The 24,092-nt window shown below is 44.3% G+C and overlaps 1 protein-coding gene across 2 annotated transcripts in view; it reads right to left on the bottom strand.

Moving 5' to 3' along the window:
• The window catches only part of ccdc88c (coiled-coil domain containing 88C), a 230,042-nt gene that overhangs the window by 68,888 nt on the left and 137,062 nt on the right, over positions 1–24,092 (bottom strand). For both annotated transcript variants that reach the window (XM_059960992.1, XM_059960988.1), the window contains exons 12-16: positions 20,650–20,794; positions 14,472–14,656; positions 12,440–12,577; positions 9,215–10,285; positions 5,529–5,656 (exon numbers count right to left, since the gene is read on the bottom strand). In XM_059960992.1, the coding sequence (XP_059816975.1) occupies positions 5,529–5,656; positions 9,215–10,285; positions 12,440–12,577; positions 14,472–14,656; positions 20,650–20,794 (1,667 nt within the window). The remainder of the gene's footprint in view (positions 1–5,528; positions 5,657–9,214; positions 10,286–12,439; positions 12,578–14,471; positions 14,657–20,649; positions 20,795–24,092) is intronic.

The following is a 24,092-nucleotide window of genomic DNA, read 5'->3' as shown; positions in this document are numbered from 1 at the left end:
TTGAACCTTCTCCCCATTTAGATAATAGTTCACCCTATTGTTCCTCTTACCAAAATGCAGTATCATACATTTCCCAACACTGTATTCCATCTGACACTTCTTTTGGTCATTCTTCCAGTTTGTCTAGGTCCTGCTGCAATTACATTGTTTCCTCAGCACTACCTACCCCTCCACCTATCTTCTTCACCTTAAAATTATGCTCTCTCAAACTAGCCCTTTCTTTCCCGGGAAAAAGTCCCTGGCTGTCCACTTCATCAATGCTGCTTATCATGTTATAGAAAGATAGAAATCTGCAGCACATTCCAGGCCCTTCAGCCCACAATGTTGTGCTGACCATGCAGCCTACTCTAGAAGCTGCCTAGAACTTCCCTAACGTATAGCCCTCTGTGTTTCTAAACTCCATATACCTGTCAAGAGTCCCTGTTGTATCTGCCTCTACCACCATCACCGGCAGTACATTCCACGCACCCATCACTCTCTGTGTGAAAAACTTACCCCTGACATCCTCCTTGTACGTACTTCCAAGCACTATGCCCCCTTGTGTTAGCCATTTCAGCCCTGGAAAAAGCCTCTGGTTATCCACACAATCAATGCCTCCCATCATCTTATACACCTCTATCAGGTCACCTCTCATCCTCCGTCGCTCCAAGGAGAAAAGGCCAAGTTCACTCAACCTATTCTCATAAAATATACTCTCTGATCCAAATAGCATCCTGATAAATATCCCCCGCACCTCATTATTACATTTTTTGAAACTTAGAGTAATTTTAATTTACAAGTTGATAGTGTGGTTAAGAAAGCATATGGCATGTTGGCCCTCATTATTGTGTTCGTTTCTGGTCACCTCGTTATAGGAAGAACGTGGAAGCTTTAGAAAGAGTGCAGAGGAGGTTCACCAGGAGGTGTCTTATGAGGATAGGTTGAGCAAATTGGAGCTTTTCTCTTTGGAATAAATGAGGATGAGCGGAACTTGACAGAGGTGTGTAAGATAACAAGAGGCATTGATCCATTGGACAGAGAGATTTTTCTCAGGCCAGAAGTAGCTAAAATGAAGGGACATAACTTTAAGGTGATTGGAGGAAAGTATGGAGGGGGATGGGTAGGGGAACAACAGTGGTAGGATGTTACACAGAGAGTATTGGAACATGCTGCCAAGGGTTAGTGGTAGAGTATGATACATTAGGGACATTTGGGAAACTCTTAGGTAGGCACATGGATGATAGAAAAATGAAGGGTTATGTGGGAGGGAAGGGTTAGATTGATCTTAGGGTAGGTTAAGAGACTGGCATAACATCACAAACCAAAGGGCCTGTTCTGTGCTGCGTTGTTCAATGTTTATTGATTACCTGCACTGCACTTTCTCTGTGGCTGCTATGCTTTATTCTGCATTCTATTTTGTCTTACCTTGTGTTACCTCACTGCACTGTGTAATGATTTGATCTGTATGAACAGTGAGTAAGACATGCTTTTCATTGTATCTTGGTACATGCGCCAATAATAAACCAACTCCAATTCCAAACTGTCTTAAAATATAAACACAATAGATTCTGCAGATGCTGGAAATCCAGAGCAACACACACAAAATGCTAATCAATGGCCTCAGCCTGAAAACACCGATTGATTATTCCTCTCCTGCCTGACTTGATAAGATCCCCCAGTGTTTTGTGTAAGCTGTCTTAAAATATGCATGTTTCTAATAGTTTGCCAATTTTCTGAAGCCTACCCTGCGACAGCCACCGCCCTCCTTCAGTCAGCTTACATGACATTTCATCTTGCTCGTAAAGGAAATAATTGACCCAAAATGTGTTGGTGGTTTCCTGCACACTTCCTCAGTGGTGGTAAACACTGGGACTACAGGCAGATACGGGGAGTAAAAAGAAGAAGTTTTGTTTCAGAACATCTACCAGTGATTCCCAGAGAAAATCTGACACTGTTTCAAGGGCTAAAGATTATAGTGATGGGGAGAGGCTGCCCAGATGAGGCTTATTTTCTTTGGAACAAAAGGTGTATGAAATGATCTGGGCGGCACAGCACAACACTTTACAGTACAGGCGGCCCAGGTTCAATTCCCGCCACTGTCTGTCAGGAGTTTATACGTTCTCCCCATGTGACTGCATGGGTTTCCTCCGGGTGCTCCGGTTTTCTCCCACAGTCCAAAGACGTATGAGTTGGTAGGTTAATTGGCCATTGTAAATTGTCCTGTAATTGGGCTCAGATTAAAGCGGGGGATTATTGGGTGGTATGGCTCAAAGAGTCAGAAGGGCCTCTTCTGTGAAGCATCTCAATAAATTAATAAATAAACAAACACCGAGACAGCCTGAATATGAAGGATCTATTTTCCTTGACAAAGTGGTCAATAACTAAAGGAAAAGGTAGAACAATTACAGGGGAGTTTTGAGGAAAGGTATTTTTGCTCACTCTCTCCTCAATTCTTGAGAGAAGGAGTGGAATTAACTTAGAACATTATAGCACTGAACAGGCACTTCAGCCAATGATGTTGTACTGACCTTCTACAGTGCCTTCAAAAAGTACTCAGCCCCCACAACTATCTCCACACTTTGCTGTCTTATTTTTGAAACTTAAAATATATTGAAGTAGGACTTTTGAGCTAATCTACAAAACACTGTGCATCATGTCAAATCAAATAAATTATTCCAAAACCTGTCAATAATTTACAAAAAAATTAAAAACCAAACTTGTGAGGCTGAAAAAATATTCATCCTCTTTTGTCGTTACTATGCTGACTTTCATCAGGTGAAATATACAGTATTACCTTACCAACTCACCCAGTTTGCTGTTGTGGAAAACTGGAGGATCACCTGAATAGATACCCCCTATTCCCCTCTCTCTGTAAGGTCCAGTAGTATTGTAGCTTTTCAACAGACCAAGCCAAAATGAAGACAAAGAGCATTCAAGACAAGTCAGGGAAATGATAATGGAGAAGCATAAATCTGGGGAAGGGTACAAGACCATCTCAAAGACACCGAATATATCTCAGAGCTCAATGCAGACCATTGTGAAAAAGTGAAAAAATATAAAAGCACAGCCACACTGCCCAGGCCAGGCTGCCCTCTTAACTTAGTCACTACAGTGATGGTCACTCTGAGGGAACTGCAGAAGTTGACGGCTGCAACTGGAGATGAAGTTTATGACTCCGTAATTTTCAAGGCCTTGCACAAAAAGAATATTTATGGAGGAGTGGCAAGAAAGAAGCCCTGGCTGGAAAAAAAAAGCATATCCTTGCCCACAAAGACTTTGCAAAATGTCACTTAGAAGATACTGTAAAGATGTTGAAGGTGGTCTTGTGGTTGGATGAGACTAAAGTGGAAACTTTTGGCCTCAACACTAAGTGATACTTGTGGCATAAATCCAATTCTGTGGATCAGCGAGATGACACCACCCCTACTGTAAATTATGGTGGAGGTAGCATCATGCAATGGAGATGCTTTTCAGCAACAGGTACTGGAAATCTGGTCAGAATTGACGGGAAGATGACTGCTACCAAATACAGACAGATCCTAGATAAAAATCTGCTCGCCTCTGCCAGAAAGCTTAAACTGGTGAGGAAGTTTGTCTTTCAGCAGGATAACAACCCAAAACACACTGCCAGAGCAACCATGGAGTGGATTTAAATGAAGAAAGTTGATGTCCTTGAGTGGTCCAGTCAGCGTCTTGACCTTCACCCGATTGACCATCTCTGGCAAAACCTCAAGATTGCTGCGCTGCATCACTCCCCAACTAAACTGGCACAGCTTGAACAATTTTGCACGAAGGAATGGACAAGTCTTGTTCCATCATATAGTGCCAAGCTAATTGAGTCTTATCCAAAAAGACCACTGGCTGCAATAGCTTTGAGAGGTGGTTCAACTAAGTGCTAAGCAAAGGGGGATGAACACTTTTGAACTGTTGATATTTCATTTTTGAATTTTAGTTTTTCATGCTTTACATGATTTTTGGGCTCTACAGTGGAAAAAAAGGAGCACGAGACTCACAAATAAAATTCTCAGTTAAACTAATCGAAATCCCTGGTTGTAATACTCATTTATGTGAACAAAGGGGGGTGGGCTGAATACTTTTATAAGGCATTTTATCTGACTCCAAGATGAATCTAATACTTCCCTCCCACATAACCCTCCATTTTCCTCTCACCCATGTGCCAATTCTGTCCCTCCAGTAGCTCTTTTGTTTTGCACCAGATTCCAGCATCTTAATGCTTCACTTCCTAGTGTCTTTTAGTCCGATAATTACCAGGATGTTCTTTACACAGAGAATAATGGATGTGTGGAACACCCTGCCAGGGATGGTGGTAAAGACAGATACACTAGGGACATGGCTCTGAGGCAGGCAGATGGATGAAAGACAAATGGAGGTCGATGTGGGAGGGAAGAGTTAGATTGATTTTGGAGCAAGCTAAAAGGTTGATGGGCCTGTACTGTCCATAAAAAGTCTGAACCTGAAATGTCAGCTCTTCAGTTCCCTTGGCAAATGCCACCCGCCCAGCTGAGTTCCTCCAACAGCTTGTTTTTTTGCCTTTTTGAGGATGAACAATTGATGAGGTCTAACCTACAAAGTTACAAACTGTGAGAATCGGGCAGTTTCCTCTTCTTTTAAAAACCCAGCATGGACACAAAGAGCTTCAACACCACTATCAGCATGAAGAATGATTCTGTTTCGAAGTACATCAACACGAGAAGCAAATAACATAGGCCCTTTTGACCCTGTCTCCAAGATCAACCTAATCCTTCCCTCCGCCACAACCTCCATTTTTCTATCAACCATGTGCCTATCAAAAAGTTTCTTAAATGCTCCTGGTGTATTTGTTTTTACCAGCACCCCTGATGTGAAAGTTCATAGTTCAAACTATTATCGAATATTATGTATAAGTTACCATATTCTACCTTGAGATTCATTTTCTTACGGGTATTTATGGGACATAAAGAAACACAATAATAAATAAACTCTTCTCAGGCTTCCAGTCAGGTGCAGGTATCCGTTTTAAACTGATTAGAGGAGAGTTTATTTGTCACGTACACTGGGAAAGCGCTAGATCCTTTTTCCAATACAATAACATTTATGGAAAACTATGCATAAACAGACAAAGACAGACAAACTAAAAACAATGTGCAAAAGAAGAGAAACTATGCAAATAAAAATAAGGCTGAGAGCGTGAATTCTTGGAAGTGAGCCTGTCAGTCGTGGAATCAGTTCAAAGTTGAGGCGAGTGAAGATATTCACTCTGGTTCAGAAGCCTGATGGCTGTAGGGTAATAACTGTTCCTGAACCTGTCGGTGTGGGACCCAAGGCTCCTGTAGCCCTTGCCCAATGGTTCCAATGAAAAGAGAACAAGGCTTGGGTGGTGACAGTCTTTGATGATGGATGCTGCTTTCTTGCAGCAACACTCTGTGTAAGTGTTAAAGACTTGCCTCCCTGAGCTAGTCCCATTTTCCTAAATATTCTGTGAAGAATTATAATTACAATTAAGAATTATAAAGAATAAATTCGTTGAAGAATTAGGGGATTGCTCTTACTTATCATCACTGTTGTGTTCCTCTTGCAGAAGTCTTTCCTTGGTTAGTCCAATTTTCTCCAACTCCTGATTTAGCTTTTCCAACTCATTAGAGAGCTCCTGGCTCCTCAGCTTCTCGTGGAAGAGTTCCTGGAACAGAGACGTACAGTTCAGCAGTGACCACTGAAACCAGATTACCAACATTTCTAGCACCAGTAATCCAACAACTAGAAAAAATAACCTCGATTTTTCATGTATAAAATGCTGGTGAGACCAAATTTGGAGTAACGTGTGCCATTCTGGTCACCCACCTACAGGAAAGATTAGGAGTACAGAGAAAATTCACAAGGATGCTGTGGGACTGAGGACATGAGTTACAGGGAATGGTTCAATGGATTAGGACTTTATTTCTTGGAGCGTAAGAGAATGAGGGGAGATTTGATAGATAAGATAGAGTGAATGCAAGCAGGCTTTTTCCACTGAGGTGGTCAGGCTCGTTTGAAGAAGCCTCTGCCCAACTACCATGGGCATATAACCTGTGGCACACTAGGTGGCTGCTATACTATGATAAGGAATGCCCACCGTTCCGTGCCCAGATCACATTTCAGGAAATCTGATCACTTGGCCGTCCTCCTACCTGCATACAGGCAGAGGCTCAAGAGCAAAGCTCCAAAGATTATGACAACAAAGAAGTGGTGGTAGGAGGCAGAGAAGCACCTACGGGATTGCTTTGAGTTGACAGACTGCACAATGTTCATGGACTCATCCTAAGGTCCAAATCAATACACCATGGTGATCACGGACTTTATAAAATGAGTCTGCCCCCACAAAATCAATCAGAGCCTTCCTCAACCAGAGGCCCTGGTTGAATCATGAGATCTGGAAAATGCTGAGGGGCAGATCAGTGGCATTCAGGTCTGGTGTCCAAATGAGATACAAGAAATCCAAATACAATCAGCCGAAAGCCATCTCACAGGTGAAGTGGCAAGTCTGGACTAAACTTGAATCAGTCAACAGTTGTGGCAGGGCTTGAATGCTGTCACCTCTTACCAAGAGGAAGCAAGTGACATAGGTGACAAAAGGGATTCAATTCCAGATGAGCTCAATGCCTTCTATGCTCTTTTTGACAGTCAAAACATGGAGAAACCTTCACGAACTCTCACAGCCCCGATGACCCTGTGATTTCAGTCACTAAGAGCATGACATGACTGCATCCTTCAGAGGGAGAACCTATGGAAAACATCCAGCCCAGATGGGACACCAGGGCAAGTACTGAAGACCTGTGCTGAGTAACTGGCTGGAGTTCACTGAGATCTTTAACCTCTTGCTTTGGCAATCTGAGATACACACCTGCTTCAAGCAGGCTTCAATTATATTGGTGTCTAAGAAGAACACAACAACCTGCCTCAATGACTATTGTCCAGTGGCAGTTACATCCACTGTGATAAAGTGTTGTGAGAGATTGGTGTTGAAGCATATCACCGTCTGCCTGAGAACAAACTTTTATCTGCACCAAATTGTCAACAGGCATAACGGATCCACAGCAAGTGCCATTTCATCGGCTCTTCACTCAACCCAAGAATATCTGGGCAGCAAAGGTGCAGACATCAGAATGTTCTTTATTGACTGCAGCTCAGCATTCAATACTATCACGCCTTCAAAACTAATCAATAAGCTTCAAGACCTTGGCCTCAATACACACTTGTGCAATTGGATACTTGATTTCCTCACTTGTAGGCCCTCGTCGGTTCAGATCGGGCACAACAGCATCTCCTTCACAATCTCTACCAGCACAGGTGTACAACGAGACTGTGTAATTAGCCCCCTCTCCATGCACTTTATACTGATATACTGTGCTGCGAGACTAAGCACAGACTCCAATACCATATTTAAGTTTGCAGATGACACCACTGTGGTTGGCTGAATCAAAGGTGGTGATGAATCAGTATATTGAAAGACTGGCAGAGTGGGGGCCATAAAAACAGCCTCTCACTCAATGTCAGCAAGACCAAGGAGCTGATTATTGACTTCAGGAGGAAGAAACCAGAGGTCCATCAGCCATCTCTCATTGGGGGAATCAGAGGTGGAGAGGGTCAGCAACTTTAAATCCCTCAGTGTTATAATTTCAGAGGGTCTGTCCTAAGCCCAGCATGTAAGTGCAATTACATGGCAGCTTAAAAGCTTGCAAAGATTTGGTATGACATCTAAAACTTTGACAAACTTCTATGGTGGAGAGAATATTGACTGGTCACATCATGGCCTGGTATGGAATTGCCAATGTCCTTGAAAAGAAAATCCTACAAAAAGTAGCAGATAGGGCCCAGTACATCATGGGTAAAGTCTTCTCCACCGTTGAGCATATCTAAATGGAGAGCTATCACAAGATGGCTGATCCCTCATCACCCAGATCATGCTCTCTTCTTGCTGTTGCCATAAGGAAAGAGGTACTGGAGTCTCAGGGCTCACACTACCAGGTTCAGGAACAGTTATTACCCTTCAAGCATCAGGTTCTTGAACCCAATGGGATAACTTCACTAAACTGCACTCACCACATCACTGAACTGTTCCCACAACCTAGGACCCACTTGCAAGAACTCTTCATCTCATGTTCTCAATATTTATTGTTTATTTGTTAATTATTACTATATTTTTCTTTTACATTTGCAGAGTTTGTTGTCTTTTGCATAATTGGTTGCTTGTCCATCCTTTGGGTGCAATCTTTCAATGATTCTATTGTGCTTCTTGGACTTGTTTAGTATGCAGCTAGAAAGCAAATCTTGGGGTTGTATATGGTGGCATATATGTAGTTTGATAACAAATCTACATTGAACTTTGACTAGAACTAAAGATCATGGGTTAAGGGTGCAAGGTGAAATACTTAAGGGGAACATGAGAAGGAACTTCTTTATTCCGAGGATGGTGCAAGTGTGGAATGAGCTGCCAGTGGAAGTGGTGGTTGCTGGTTCCATTGCAAAATTTGACATAAGGCTGGATAGGTACATGGATGGGAGGGATATGAAGGGGAGGGGGGGAAAGAGGGGAGGGAAGGAACAGGGGGAGAGGAGCTTGGGAGAGGGGATGAGGGGGAGAGGGGTGGGGAGGGAGAAAGGGAGGGGTTTTAATGTATGAGGACTGTTTGATGGCTCGGGGCTGTACTCACTAGAGTTTAGAAGAATGAGGGGGGACCTCATTGAAACTTATCAAATATTGAAGGGCCTAGATAGAGTGGATGTGGAGAAAATGTTTCCATTAGTGAGGGCATCTAGGGCCAGAGGGCACAGCCTCAGAATATAAGGACATCTCTTTAGAACAGAGTTGAAGAGGAATTTCCTCATATGAATCTGTGGAATTCATTGCCACAGACAGTTGTGGAGGCTAAGTCATTGAGTATATTTAAACTGGATTCTTGATTAGTAAAGATGTCAAAGGTTACGGGGAGAAGGCAGGAGAATGGGATTGAGAGAGAAGATAAATCAGCCATGATGGGATGGTGGAGCAGAACTGGGGGCTGAATTCTGTTTCTATGTCTTATGGGACTAGAGTAGGGTTTGTGTGAATGGGTGGCTGATGGCTGGCATGCACTCGCTGGGCTGTGGGGTTTATTTCTTGCAGTATGACTGTATGAGGAAAGGCCTACTCTGCTGTCGTGTTCTACGTTCTAATGCTGGCATTTCTGCTGAAGTTTGTAGTAACCGAGGGATGTCCTACCTCTCTGAGAGTCGCAAGTGTCCTCGTGTTGATGGTGGACTGCTTGACCACTTCCTTGTAGTCGACCTCCAGCTCCTTCAGTTTGTCGGTGCTTTCCTTGTACCTGTCCACGTCCTTCTCCAGCACTCGCCTCTCCTTCTCCAGGCTCAACAGCTTCTGGCTGTTGTCATCGAGGATTGCGTCCTTCAGCTCTACCTGCTGCCACAGCCGCTTGTTCTCCCTGTCCAGCGTCACCTTCTCCTTCTCCAGCTGCGCCACATCATGCTCCAGCGTCTTGTTGTCCTTCTCCAGCGCCTCCAGCCTCTTGCTGGAGACCTTCAGCTCCTCCAGGTTCCTCTGCAGAACACTGTTCTCATTCTCAACGTCCTGGAGCTCCTTTTCTAGTTGGCGGACTTTAGATTCACTGTTGTCCAGCACCTTTTGAAGTCTCTGATTTTCTGATTCCAGACCTTGGTAGCTTATCTCCAGCCGCTCTGACTTCCGGTTCAAGGACTTCAACAGCTCCACACTTTTCCTGAGTTCATCTTTCTCCTTTTCCAGCTCACGCTTCTCCATTTCCTCTTTGATAAGCTTTGTCCTCGCAAACTTCATGGTCTCCACCATCCTCCTCAGCTCCAAGTTCTCCTCGTCCAGCTGTTTATTGTCCTCCTTCACTGATTCTAACTTGATCAGGGAGTTTTGCAGGCTGTTGAGGGACTTTTTCAACTTGCTGTTCTCCAGCTCGAGGTTCGAAACCTCTTGCTCTAAAGTGCTGACACTCTCACATGTGATCTTCAAGGAGGCAACGTGTTTCTGAAGCTGCTCGTTGTCTTGCTCGAGTCGGTAGACATCCTTCTCCAGTGCTTCCGCCCTCTCCTCCTTCTCCTTGTATTGGAGAATCTCCCTGTGGGCCTGCTTCTTCTCGAATTCCAACTTGGCTAACTGGTTGGTGGTCTCCGAGATGGTCTCGTGAAGGATTTTGTTCTCCTTCTCGATATCCTTCACTCTGGCTTCTGCACTGATTTCCGAACGTTCCCTGAGTGAAGTGATGGCCTGGTTTAAATGTTCATTCTCCTTCTCCAGCGCCTTTACCTGGAGATAAGAACAAGGAGAATGTATCAAAAGGTCACTGCACTACTGAAAGTTATAGAAAACTCACACGTTGAGCAAGATTAAATACAATCTCTATGCATACAATATTCTTTCCTCTCCTTTATACACACAGTGGCTATTTTGTTAGGTACATTAATGCAGATATCTAATCAGCCAAACATGAGGCAGCAACTCGATTATAAAAGCACACACAGTCAAGAGGTTCACACAAAACTTCATGAATATGGAACAAATGTGATGTAAGTGACTTTGCACAAGAAATGATTGTTAGTGCCAGTTGGGGTGGTTTGAGTCTCTCAGAAATATCTGATCTCTTGTGATTTTCACGCACAATCTACTAGTTACAGAGAATGGTGCAAAAAAAAACATCCAGTGAGCAGCAGTTCTGTGGGCAAAAACATCTTGTTAATACGGGAGGTCAGAGGAGAATGGCCAGACTGATTCAAGCTGACACAAAGGGGACAGTAACTCAAATAACCACGTTACCACAGAGACGTACAGAGGAGCATCTCTGAATGCACAACACATTGAACCTTGAAATGGACAGGCTGCAGCAGCAGACGACCATGAGTGTACACTCAGTGCCCTCTTTATTAGGCATCAGAGTAGTCTTAATGAAGGGACTCGGCCAGAAACATCCACTATTTAGTCTTTTCCATAGATGCTGTCTGGCCTACTGAGTTCCTCCAGCATTTTGAGTGCGTTGCTTAAAATGCTCTAGATTTCCAGCATCTGCAGAATCTCTTGTGTTTACACTATACTCTATTATTTTTTTTGCTTTTCCGTTGTACTTTGCCAACAAACTGATGATTTGAAATGATCTGAATGGATCTAATGCATGAGAAGGTTTTTCACTGTATCTTGATACATGTGACAATAATAAACCAATTTAACTTCATCCCTTTGGGGTATGCCCCTAAACGCACTTGACAAAGTGCCGGGGGAACTTCACATGTCTAACAGCATCTATAGAGAGGAATAAACAGTCAATGTTTCGGGCCGAGACCCTTCATTAAACTGGAAAGGAAGGATGAGGAAGTCAGAATATGGAGATAGGGAAAGGAGAGGAGGACAAGAAGGTAGGGATAGGTGAAACCAGGTGAGGGGGAAAGTGGGTGGGGGAGGGAGAATGAAGTGAGAAGCTGGGAGGGTGTAGGTGGAAGGGCTGAAGGAAGAGGAATCTGATAGGAGAGGTGAGTGGACTATGGGAGGAAGGGAAGGAGGAGGGACACCAGAGGGAGATGATAGGCAGGTAAAGTGGGGAGAGGAGAGCCAGAATGGGGGATGGAAAAACAAGGGGGAGGAATTATTGAAAGTTAGAAGAAAAAATGTTCATACCGTCAGACTGGAGACTATCCAACGGAATGTGAGGTATTGCTCCTCAAACCTGAGAGTGGCCACAACGTGACAGTAAACATCACAATGTCAGAGTGGGAATGGGAATGGAAATGGAAAGTAAAGTTAAACTGGGTGGCCATCACAAAATCTCATCTACAGGCAGGCGGAGCGAAGGTGCTCAATGAAGCAGTCTCCCAGTCTGCATCGGCCTTCACCGACGTGGGGAGTCCACACCAGGAGCACCGGATCCAGTAGAGAACCCCAACAGATTCACAGGTGAATTCACAGATTCACAGGTGAATTGCTGCCTCAGTGCTCGAGGTCCTGAATACCTGCTTTTCGGTAATCACATGACACAGCAGAGCATTTACCAACCAATGCAATCAGCTCACCAGTCAGATTCTGCAGCTGCTGGAAATCCAGAGCAACAAACACAAAATGCTGGACAAACTCAGGTCTGGCAGCATCCATGGAGGAATCCTGATGAAGGACGAGGCCCACCAGGCTGCACGAGACCTGTATCCCTCTGTTCCCTAAAACAAGGGATCGTGCTAATGCTGGAGATGTTGAGCATTCCAGTTCTGATGAAGGTCTTGCTCTGAAATGTCGACTCTTATTCCCTTCCATACATGCTGTCTGACCTGCTGAGCTCCTCCAGCATTACGTCTCAGATTCAGAGTTACACCTTGCACATTGAAACAGACAGTGAAATGCTTTGTCTGCATTTCAGCAGGGGCAAGCCTGCAAATGTCACCACACACATCCCAGCACAATGCCGCTCGTGCTTTGTGTTACCTGCCGCTCTCTCTCAGCCTGAAGAACGTCCACGCTCTCCTGTAGCCTGGCCTTGTCCTGCAGAAGTTCCTCACTCAGGGTGCCCATGTCTTGGTTGCTCTGCTTTTCCCGTTCAAGTTCTGTCTGGAGGCTTCCCACCTGAAGGCAAGGCAGAGAATACAAGTCAACTCGGTCCCTCTGGAAGGATGAAGCCAACATCTTTAGTGCCTTTCGCCTAACATCCCGAAGTATCTTAGAACTCTTGTTTGGCATGTGGGAGATAGCAGAAAGGAGGGCTATGTGGGAGGAAAGGGTTAGGTAAACCACTTGGGTTGGAGAAGTCACATAAATGCAAAAAAGTAATGCTGAGGCTTTATAAGGCATTGGTCAGACTGCACTTGGGAGTATTGTGAACTGTTTTGGGCCCCTTGTCTGCTGGCAATGGAGAGGGCCCAGAGGAGGTTCACAAGAATTATCCTGGGAATGAAAAGGTAACATATGAAGAGTGTTTGGTGGCTCTGGGACTGTACTCGCTGGAGTTTAGAAGAATCAGGGGGCGATCTCATTGAAATCAGAGGGGAGAGATTTAAATCAGAGGCAGTTCCTTCACGCGAAGGGTTATGTGCATTTGGAAGAAGCTGCCAGAAATAGTATTGCGGTAGGCACATGAACAACATTTAAAACCTATCTAGCTGGTACATGGACAGGAATGGTTTGGAGTGCTATGGACCAAATGTCAGTAGATGTGGCTAGCTTGTGGAAACACAAGAGTTGGGCCAAATGGTCTGTTCCATGTTAAATAACTGTATGACAATGGACTAAGCACACAAGAGTAGCAGGTATTACTGAAGACTACTGGAATATTGACCCTTATTACAAAGAAGTTGATGTATAAGGCAGGCCTTTCAGCCCAATTTATTTGTGATTCGTCTGTAGATTTAATCCTTACTTTCCTAAGTTATTGTGTGTCATGTTTATTATGTGTACTTCTGTACTTTACACCCTGGTTTTGAGAAACATTGTCTCCGTTGACAGTATACATGTATATAGTTAAATGACAATAAACTTGACTTGATTTCCCAAGCCTATACTGTGTGCATTCACCCTGTCTATAGTCCTTACGACTTTTTACATTTCAATAAAATAACTTCTCGGTCTCCAGTGAATAAAAGGCCTGCCTGCTCAACCTCTCTGCATCACTCATTCCCTCGAGTCCCAGCAACGTCCTGGTGTAGATCTGCTGCATTCTTTTCAGCTTAATGCTATCTGAAGCATGAGGAAGAGTAGTTTTCTAGGAGGTTTGAGGGACTTTGTAACCTAGTCTCAGAGTTCTATGTGGATAGAATCTATCAGTGTATTTAAAGCTGACATCAACAGATTGCTAAGCATTGAGAACCATGTGGCGTGGGGAAAAGGCAGGACAGTGGACCTGTGGAATACATACAAAATGCTGGAGGAACTCAGCAAGTCAGGCAGCATCAATGGGGGGGGGGGGGGGGGGGAGAGAGAATCAACAGTTGATGTTCGGGCTGTGACGCCTCATCAGGACTCTGAAGAATTTTGTATCAGCCACCATCCCACTGACTGGTGGGACAGGCTCAATGGGCCAAATGGCCTTCCCTGCCCCAACTTCTTAAGATCTTAAATAGGGATATAGTCATTTCTTGCTGGAAAGCTTTGAGCAGATTTGGAATTATCACCAAAGACTCTAACGAATTCCTGCATTCTAATTGGCTGCATTACCATCTTGTATGGAGGGGCCACTGCGCAGAATCAGAAGCAGCCGCAGAAGGTTGCAAATCCAGCCAGCGCCATTATGGGCATTAGCCTCTCCAGGATCAATGATCATCTTCTAAAAGACACAGACACACACACACACACACACACACACACACAATCTACCCATCTATCTATTGCAATGCACTGCAGCTGTGAAACAGTAAATTTCACGACAAAAACCAGTGATATTAAAGTTGGTTTTGATTCCTCCCCTCCTGTGAGGAAGAATGACATTAGGAACTTTGTAGACTGTTGGAAACCAGAACATTCAGACCTTGCTGCTGAGAAGCTTGTTCTCTGCCTCCAGCTCAATAACCCTGGCCTTGCTCTCCTCCGCCGATAGTAGGACTTGCCGGAGTTCCTGAACCCCATTTTGCAGGCTCTGGTTTTCCTTCTCCAGTTTCAGGATCCGGCTCGATGCTGACTCGTTCATCTCAAGGACAAACGACTTGCGGCCAGCTGCAAAGGAGATCAAAGCAAAGCCACACTTAGATTATTGTGCTCGGTTCTTGTTGACTTGTTAGAGGAAGGATGTGGAAACTTTAGAGAGGGTAGAGAGGAGATTCACCAGGATGCTGCCCGGACTAGAGAGCAAACTGTAAACACAAGAGATTCTGCAGATGCTGGAAAGCCAGAGCAACACCCACAAAATGCTGCAGGAACTCAGCAGGTCAGGCAGCATCGATGCCAGTCTTGATGAAGGGTTTCAGCCCAAAAGTTCGACTGTATTCCCCTCCATAGATGCTGCTGACTTGCTAAGTCCCTCCAGCATTTTGTGTGGCTTTAGAGAAATCATTTTACGAGGATAGGCTGAACAATCTAGGGCTTTAATCACTGGAGTGAAGGAGGTTGACAGGCGACTTGATAGAGGTGTATAAGATGATAAGAGGCACTGATAGATTGGACAGCCAGAGACTCTTTCCCAGGGTGGAAGTGTTAATACAAGAGGACATAATTTTAAAGCAACTGGAGCAAAGTATAGAGGGACTGTCAGAGGTAGGCTTTTTTTTTACACAGAGAGTAGTGGGAGCATGGAATGCCCTGCCAGGGATGGTGGTAGAAGCAGGGACACTTAAGAGACTTTTAAATAGGAACTTGGATGATAGAAAATGGAGGACTATATAGGAGGGAAGGGTTAAGATTAACCTTAGAGTAGATTAAAGAGTCGGCACAACATCGTGGGCTGAAATGCTTGATTTGTGCTGTAGTAATCTATGCACTAAGCTTGTAAGTGGAGGCTTGGTGGAGGAACTCACGGAAAGAGTGAGAGGAAGGAACTGGGAGTTAAGGGCTTCGAGAGGCAGTTCACTCGCAGATGGAAGATACAGTAATTGGCAAAGGATTGGAACGGAAGTGAGAAGAATCTGATTTTATAAAGCTGGAGGAATGGTAACGGTTAAGCCAGAGATCTCGGCCCATGAGCCAGAGGCAGAGCTGGAACAGACCACTGATGTTGTACTGACCTTTTATCCTACTCCAAGATCAATCTAACCCTTCCCTCCCACATAGCCCTCCATTTCTCTTTCATCCATGTGCTCATCTTAGAGTCTCTTAAATGTCCTTAATGTATCTGGTTCGACCACTGTCACAGCTGCTGAAGACATTTGATGTTGAAGTTGTGTTGACCTGGTTCAAGAGGACAACTCTATTTTTGCTCTTTTTTTGCACTGCTTATCTATATATCCAGAGTAGATAAAACATTATGATATTTCTTATTGAAATTTATAGTATTTTTATGTGTTGCATTGTACTGCTGCTGTAAAACAACAAATTTCATGACATGTCAGTGATAATGAATGTTTCTGAATCACTGTTCTCTAATTAATAACCCACAACATGAATCACGTAACTATTTTCTGATGTGACATTGCAAACATTAGATGGAAACTTCTAAACTAAACACAACAAAGGAGGGAGAAGTTGGCCCATCATTGCTACCCTGGTTCTGTATGTGGGTAATACAGCTGGACCCATCTCCGCACTCCTTCCCAGATCCCATGTGTAAACCATTTGCTTTCAAGTTCTTAACCATGCTCTCGAGAGAACAGCAGTTGCACCTTCCACCACAAAGCCTTCAGGCAATGCATTCCAGACCCGAATCACTCTCCACATAAAAATGAGTCACTCTGACATCCTAAGCATGACTGACTGCTTTAACTGGTTGCATCACCGTCTGGTATGGAGGCTTCAGCGTGCAGGATTGCAAAAGGTGACACAAAGTTGTCGACTCAATCATGGGCACAACCGTCCCGGCCGTCGAGAACATCTTCAAGGGGTGGTGTCTCATGAAGGCGGTATCCCTTGCTATAGATCTTCACCACCTAGGACATGCTCTTTTCTCATTTTTACTATCAGAGAGGAGGTTCAGGAGCCTGAAGTCACATACTCAACATTTTAGGAACAGTTTCTTCCTCCCTGCCATCATATTTCTGAATTGTCCATGATAACTGCTGCGTTTCTCCTATTTACACTTGTAACTTAGACCATAAGACCATGGATATGGCAGCAGAGTTAGGCCACTTGGCTCGAGCCTACTCCACCGTTTCATTATGGCCTATCCATTTCCCTCTCAGCCCCTATCACTTTACAGTGATTTTATGTTTTTGTACTGTACTGCTGCTGAAAAACAACAAATTTTACATCACATAGAGTGAGTCAGTGACAATACATCTGATTCTGGCTCTTTTTGTTGCTAATTACTTTCATTGACTCCTCTGGTTCCTCACCTTGTTGTCAAATGACTTAACTCTCTCGGTATTTCTTCACAGTTCTATATCAGAGTCCTACTCAATCTTCTCCACCACAAGAGAACTACAGCTTCACCAGTCCACCACAAACTAAGCTCCTTCGTTCTTAGAGCTATCCTTCCAACTAGGCTCTGCCTTCAACTATCACTGAGGCAAGTGCCCAGAACTGAACGGCAACTGTGGTCAAGTCTCTATTTTGTAAAGGTTCATAAGACTACGAGACAGAGGAGCAGATTCAAGCCAGTTGATCGATTGATGTGCAGTCGGTCGTCTGACCTGGTATAGAGGTGAAAGAGAGAATTGAACCATCCAGTAGTTAGGGTTCCCTCAGGATAGCTGGCACTAGATCGACATGCGGTTTTATCTAGTAGAACCCTTTTTAAAGCAGAGGTTGATTAGTAACAGCATCATAGGTTATGGGGAGAAGGCAGGGATGATACAAATGCACATTCTCCACCATATCCTCGCTTCATAAGACGCAGGGCAGCATTAGGCCATTTGGCCCATCAATTCTTCTCCACCATTCCATCACAAATTTTTATTTCCCCTCAGAACCCCAGACTTCCCACTGGCAACAGAAGCAACGAAGCCACTCTTTCCTTTGTAACCTGTATACATGAAGTACACATAAGTATGACCTATAATAAATAAACACATTACAATGTTTAAAGTACCAAAAAGAAATACTCCAAGAGTGTTACAGAGCTACAACATTATCTTGTGGCTCTTGAACTCAGTCCCATGACTAATAAAAGGCAACACACCACTCGACTCCTTAACAACCCTATCAACTTGCACAGAAACTTTGAGGGGTCGATGGATGTGGACCCAGGTTGATTGGGGTTGAGAGGGATAATAACTCAGCCATCATGTAATGTCACAGCAGACTCAATGGGCCAAATGGCCCAATTCTGGTCCCATGTCTTATGGTCTAACATTAATAATGAATGAGTATTATCAACTACAAAAAGCAGAAGGTGTAACTGCATCTCTAATCCAGAACCTTTTTTTTTACAATAGTCAGAAATGGACAGGAAAGATATCAATAAGATTGAAAGAGTGCAGACAGAATTTACAAGGATGCTGCTGGGACTAGAGGACCTGAATTATTGGAAAAGATTTGCCCTGGGACTTAGGAGAATGAGGGGAGATTTGACAGATGTATACAAAATTATAGATAGGGTAAACGCAAACAAGTTGGGTGAGACTAGAACTAGAAATCATGGGTATAGGGTTGAAGCTGAAATACTCAAGGGGAACCTGAGGGGAAGATTTTTCACCCAGAGGGTGGTGAGAGTGTGAAACAAGCTCCAGCAGAGTGGTGGATGTGGGTTTGATTTCAAAACTTAAGAGATACAGTATTTGGATAAGTACATAGATGGGAGGGATATGGAAGGCTATGGTCTATGGGTGCAGGTTGATGGGATTAGGCAGAATAATAGTTCAGCACAGACTAGACGGGCCGAAGGGCCTGTTTCTATGCTGTAGTGTTCTATGAGTCTAAGTAAACAGCATTTCCACAGCTAGAAATGTGAGCAAGATAAAGTTTATCTATTTGACTGAGCTAGGCTTGCTTTGTATGAGAGTTTCTATTAAATAAACCAATGGCACCTTCACGATTAAAACCCACTGAAGGTTCGAGAAATTGGGCCACAAATCCATCACCTGATGAAAATTCAGTACTTTTGACCTCGAGGCAGAGGACAATCAAAATGCAAACACTGAGCCTACTTTGAAACGAATTCTGAAGGAAACCAGGTCATGGCTTTTTGAGGAGCTTTTTGTTGTGGAAGTGAAGAGTTCAGCCACTTCCAGATCTACAACAAAATACTCTCTTCTGGGAAGTTACGTCCTTCTCTAGAACTTGTTAATGGTGACTGCTAAAGGGAAAGATTGGTCAGCACTCAATCCATTCTTTCTAAAAGCTCCTGGAATAAAAGGTTTTTGTGCATCGCAGAGTTTTGTTGATTACTAAGCCCGTGAGGCAATAACTTTTAATTAATTCTCCCGAGTTACGAAATACCAATTCTGGCCAGCACTATCCAAATGCTGAGTAACATGGCTCTTCTGAAAAAATATTCTTTGGTCTGCTTTCTGCAGGTTGTTTTTGTTTGTAGAAATTTGTGGCTTGTTGGGCTATCACTTAAGGTCTACCTTAACAGAGTGGAACCAAGTCCCACAATGGACAGGCTGGGGTGTGTGACAGGCATCTTTTATAATACATCGCCACATCAAACTTCATCTCTGGAGGTTTGAGGAATTCAGTGCAGAGAGAGCAGTGCACCATTGAAGGTGCTGGCTTCCAGCTGAAGCACTGAACCACAACCTCTGCTGCCCTGTCAATGCTTTACAACACCAGCCACCCAGGTTCAATTCTGTCACTGTCTGTGAGGAGTTTGTACATGGTACAGCACAGAAACGTGCCCTTTGGTCCACCTAGGCCATGCTGAGTCGGTGGAACATGGGAAAGAATAGGACTGGCCTGGGATTAGAGCAGTTCGGTACTTGATGACTGGCACAGACTCAGTGGGCAGAATGGCCTGTTTCTGGCTCTATGACTTTGTGAGACCTCAATTTAACAGGCAGGCACAAAGGAGGCAAATGCAGTTTAATTAAGAGAAGTGTGATGGGAAGAAAGTGTTGAGGTAAAGAGGGAGGTTTAAGGTTATGACCAAAGTGCACAGAGGGCAGCAGGACAGGTGGATAAAGAACCTGGTGATTGGAGGAATATGGTGGGCTATATCGGAGGGAAGGGGTAAATTGATCTTACAGTAGGTTAAAGGGTTGGCACAACACGGTGAGTCAGAGAGCCTGTACTGTGTTATATTGTTCAATGTCCCATAATGTTCTATGATGCAGTGACACATATGCATCCTGAAAGTTGTCTCACAGGTAGATGGGGTAGTCAAGAAAGCTTATGGGGTGTTAGCTTTCATAAGTCGAGGGATAGAGCTTAAGAGTCGCAAGGTAATGATGCAGATCTATAAAACTCTGGTTAGGCCACACTTGGAGTACTGTGTCCAGTTCTGGTCGCCTCACTATAGGAAGGATGTGGAAGCACTGGAAAGGGTACACAGGAGATTTACCAGGATGCTGCCTGGTTTAGAGAGTATGCATTATGATCTAGGGAGTTAGGGCTTTGCTCTTTAGAGAGAAGGAGGATGAGAGGAGACATGATAGAGGTATACAACATATTAAGAGGAATAGATACAGAGTGGACAGCCAGCGCCTCTTCCCCAGGGCACCACTGTTCAGTACAAGAGGACATGGCTTTAAGATAAGGGGAAGGAAGTTCAAGGGGGATATTAGAGGAAGGTTTTTCACTCAAGAGAGTGGTTGGTGCGTGGAATGCACTGCCTGAGTCGGTGGTGGAGGCGGATACACGAGTGAAGTTTAAAAGACTACTAGACAGGTATATGGAGGAATTTAAGGTGGGGGTTTATATGGGGGGCAGGGTTTGAGGGTCGGCACAACATTGTGGGCCGAAGGGCCTGTACTGTGCTGTACTATTCTATGTTCTATGATGCGGTGACATGTATATACTTTGATAATAAATTTACTTTGAACGTCAAAGTGCATTCTACTCTTTTCTACCCAATTCCAGCCAACTCGATGCAACAATCGCGAGATGATGACTTGCTTCTCTCTGACACTCAGCCGGTCAGTGACCGCCTGAACCAAGCAACAGTTTTGGAAGGGACTTACCGTCCAGCAGGTCGGTACTCTTCGACATCTGCTCCAGCTCCCAGCCAAGATGTGCAGATTCATTCATGCTCTGCTTCTTCTCAATTTCCAGCACCATGTTCTCCTCGACCAGCTCTTCGATACGCTTCCGATCTGCCTCCCGGTCCTGCCCAGAGGAGGAATCAGATATCAGAACTCCCAGCAGCATTCCTGGAGAAAGGTCTCAGCCACAAAAGGCGACTCTTTATCTCCCTCCGTAGATTGCTCCATCAGCAATTTGTGAGTGTGGATCACCAGAGGGCAATGCCTCAGAAAAAGAGGACATCCTTTTAGCATAGAGATGAGGAGGAATTTCTTTAGCCAGAGGGTGGTGAATCTGTGGAATGCATTGCCTCAGATGGCTGAGGAGGTCAAGTCATCGAACACATTTAAAGCAGAAGGTGACAGGTTCTTGATTAGTAAGGGTGTCAAAGATTATGGGCAAAAGGCAGGAGAATGGGGTTGGGAAGGATAATAAATCAGCCATGATGGAATGGTGGAGGAGACTCAATGGGCCAAATGGTTGCTATGTCTCAATGTCTTATGGTCCACGTGAGAGGCAGATGGAGAAAGGGAGAGTGGGGATAGTGACACGGCTGGGAGATGATAGGTAGAGGCAACAGAGGGCTGCTGATGGTGGGATCCATTAGGAGTGGAAATTGGAACCAAAGAAGGGTGGTGGGGAGGGAAGAGCAAATGTGAACAGCGTGGGGAGAGGGCCCAATGGGATGGGCGTGTGGGTGATGGGCAGCTGGAGTGAATCGGAATCAGACTTATAATCACTGACATATCATGAAATTTGTTGCTTTGCAGCAACAGTACAATGCAATACATAAAATAAACCGTAAATTACTGTGAGAAACTTGTGTATAGATAATTCAAATCGTAGCGGAAAAAGAAAGCAAAATAGTAACGTATTGTTGATGGGTTCATGAACAGTTTAGAAACCAGATTGTATTTGGAAAAGTCTCCCAGCCCTTTCTGAGTTTGTGACCATGAGTCTAGGATTGCTTTAGAATGCCATTTGGTTCAGTAACATCTGCCAAGAAGAAAACTGAATGGAGTGATGTCCTTGCATATCACTCAGTCTGAAGACAGATAGGAATGGGTAATCCCTGTCCTAGGCAGTGACGTCAGAATCAGAATCAGATTTGTTAACATGAACATTTGTCATTTTGCAGCAGCAGTACAATGCAATACAAAAAATATATCAAATTACAATGAAAACTATATAAAATAAAAAAGTAGTGCATAAAGAGAGCAAAAATAGTGAGACAGTGGAAACAGAAATGTTTAAAAGGCATTCAGCCAGGCACATGAAAACACAGGGATCAGAGTAACACACACAAAATGCTGGAGGAACTCAACAGGTCAGGCATAATCTATGGAGGGGAATAAATATTCAGTCAACACTTCAGGCTGACATTCTTCATCAGGACTGGGTTGTTTGACATTTCCAGCATCTTTTCTATGTGTGCCGCCGAAAATTTCCAGCATCTGCTGAAACACTTGTGTCTGAGAACAGAAAGTTATAGGTCACTTGCAGGCTGGAGGTACAAGTTTCAACTGGCATCACATTCAGATGTGATTAGCTTAATTTGGCACTGTGGTCAGCACAGATGTGATGGGCTGAAGGGCCTGTCCCTGTCCTGTACTGATGTATGCTCCAAATACCCTATAGGATGTAGAAGCTTTAGAGGAGATTTAACAGAATGCTGCCTTGCATTAATGAGCGTGTCTTAAGAAGATGGGTTGAGCAGGTGAGGGTTTTCTCTTTGGTAGAAAGAGGCAACTTGATAGAGGTGTACAAGATTGCAAGAGGCACAGATAGAGTGGACAGCTAGTGATTTTTCCCCAGCGTAGAATTGGCTAATATGAGGGGCATAATTGTAAAGTGACTGGAGGGAAGTATAGGGGTGAATGTCAATGGTAACTTTTATACAGACAGTGGGTGCATGGAAAGCACTCCCAGAGGTACATGAGGGGCATTTAAGAGCCCCTGAGTCACCCATCAGGGGGCGACTCTTTGTCTGCAGCTCCGATGGGAATCATCATGTATTCCTGTACAGGACTACCACAGCTGAAATCCAGTCACAGCCATAGGTACTTCAGCAAGCAACATCGTTTTAAGGCGTATAAAACGAATCTATCAATACTCAAAACTGATGGATCCTGGACTCAGGTCACAAGTGCAATTCCCCTTTAAAAAATGGAGATGTGGAAACTGAGCCAGTCTACAGGTATGATTGAAACACAGAGGGTTTAGACTCTCACTCCCAACCAACCTGCTGGCAAAAGTGCAGTTGCTGGAAAACAAAACAGCACATCTCAGAGGGAGATCGAGGACTGATGTATGCTTCAGGGAAACATGGCTACTCCCCGCCATTACAGATGCAGCACTGATGACTTCGCCGTTCTCCTCAAAGGGCAGGAGGCAGAGGAGATGGTGTATGCTTTATGATTAACTCATCGTGGTGGGGCCAGTTCTGTCTCAGTCCTGCTCACCTTAACTGGGAATCCCAGCAATCAAATGTCCTCCTTTCTAGCTGCCGATAGAGTTTTCCGCCATCATCCTGGTAGTGGTGTACATTCCACCTCAGGCAGCCACCGGAAGAGCTGAGCTCTGTAACCAACAGGCATGAACCAGTGCACTGTGGGGGATTTCAGCCAGGCCAGCTTGAAGTAGTCCCTGAACAACTATCACCTGTAGAACCAGAGGAACTAACACACTCAAGCACTGTCGCACCACCATCAAGAACACTTCCCCTGCCACCCCACGCCAGCCTGGCTGTACTTCTACTCCCAGCGTAAAGGCAGAGACTAAAGACTGCATCAGTAGTAGTGAGAACCACAGAGATCTAGCCAAAGGAGGGAGAGGAGCACTTACAAGACTGCTTTGAGTTGCTGGACCGGACAATATTCTGGAATTCATCTTTGAATTTGAACACAGACTGTCATTGACTGCATCAAGGCCTGTGTCGATGAGTGTGTGCCTTTGAGAATGTCCTGGACATACCCAAATCAAAACTCCTCAGTGGGTGAACTTGGAGATTGTAGTCTGCTGAGGGCTAGATCTGTGGCATTCAAGACTGGTGATCCAGAACTTTACAAGAAGTCCAGGTTTGACTTAAGAAAGGCTATTTTAAGAGCAGAAAAACAATTCCAATTAGGTTTAGAGACGGAATTGGATGTACATCAACTCTGGCAGGGTTTGCAGGCCATTACATTCTACAAAGCCAAACCTATCATCATGTATGGCTGTGATGCTTCACTCCCAGATGAGCTCAACATCTTTTATGCACACTTTGAAAGGGAGAATAAAACTACACCTGTGCAATCCCTGCAACTTTTGATGACCCTATGATCTCTGCCTCGGAGGCCAATGTCAGAACACCTTTCAAGAGTGTGTATCCTTGTGAGGCGTC

Source organism: Hypanus sabinus, chromosome 2 (genome assembly GCF_030144855.1).
Source record: "Hypanus sabinus isolate sHypSab1 chromosome 2, sHypSab1.hap1, whole genome shotgun sequence".
Classification (NCBI taxonomy): domain Eukaryota; kingdom Metazoa; phylum Chordata; class Chondrichthyes; order Myliobatiformes; family Dasyatidae; genus Hypanus; species Hypanus sabinus.
Note: the sequence above shows the minus strand (reverse complement) of the source record. Positions and strands in the feature narration are given on the sequence as shown.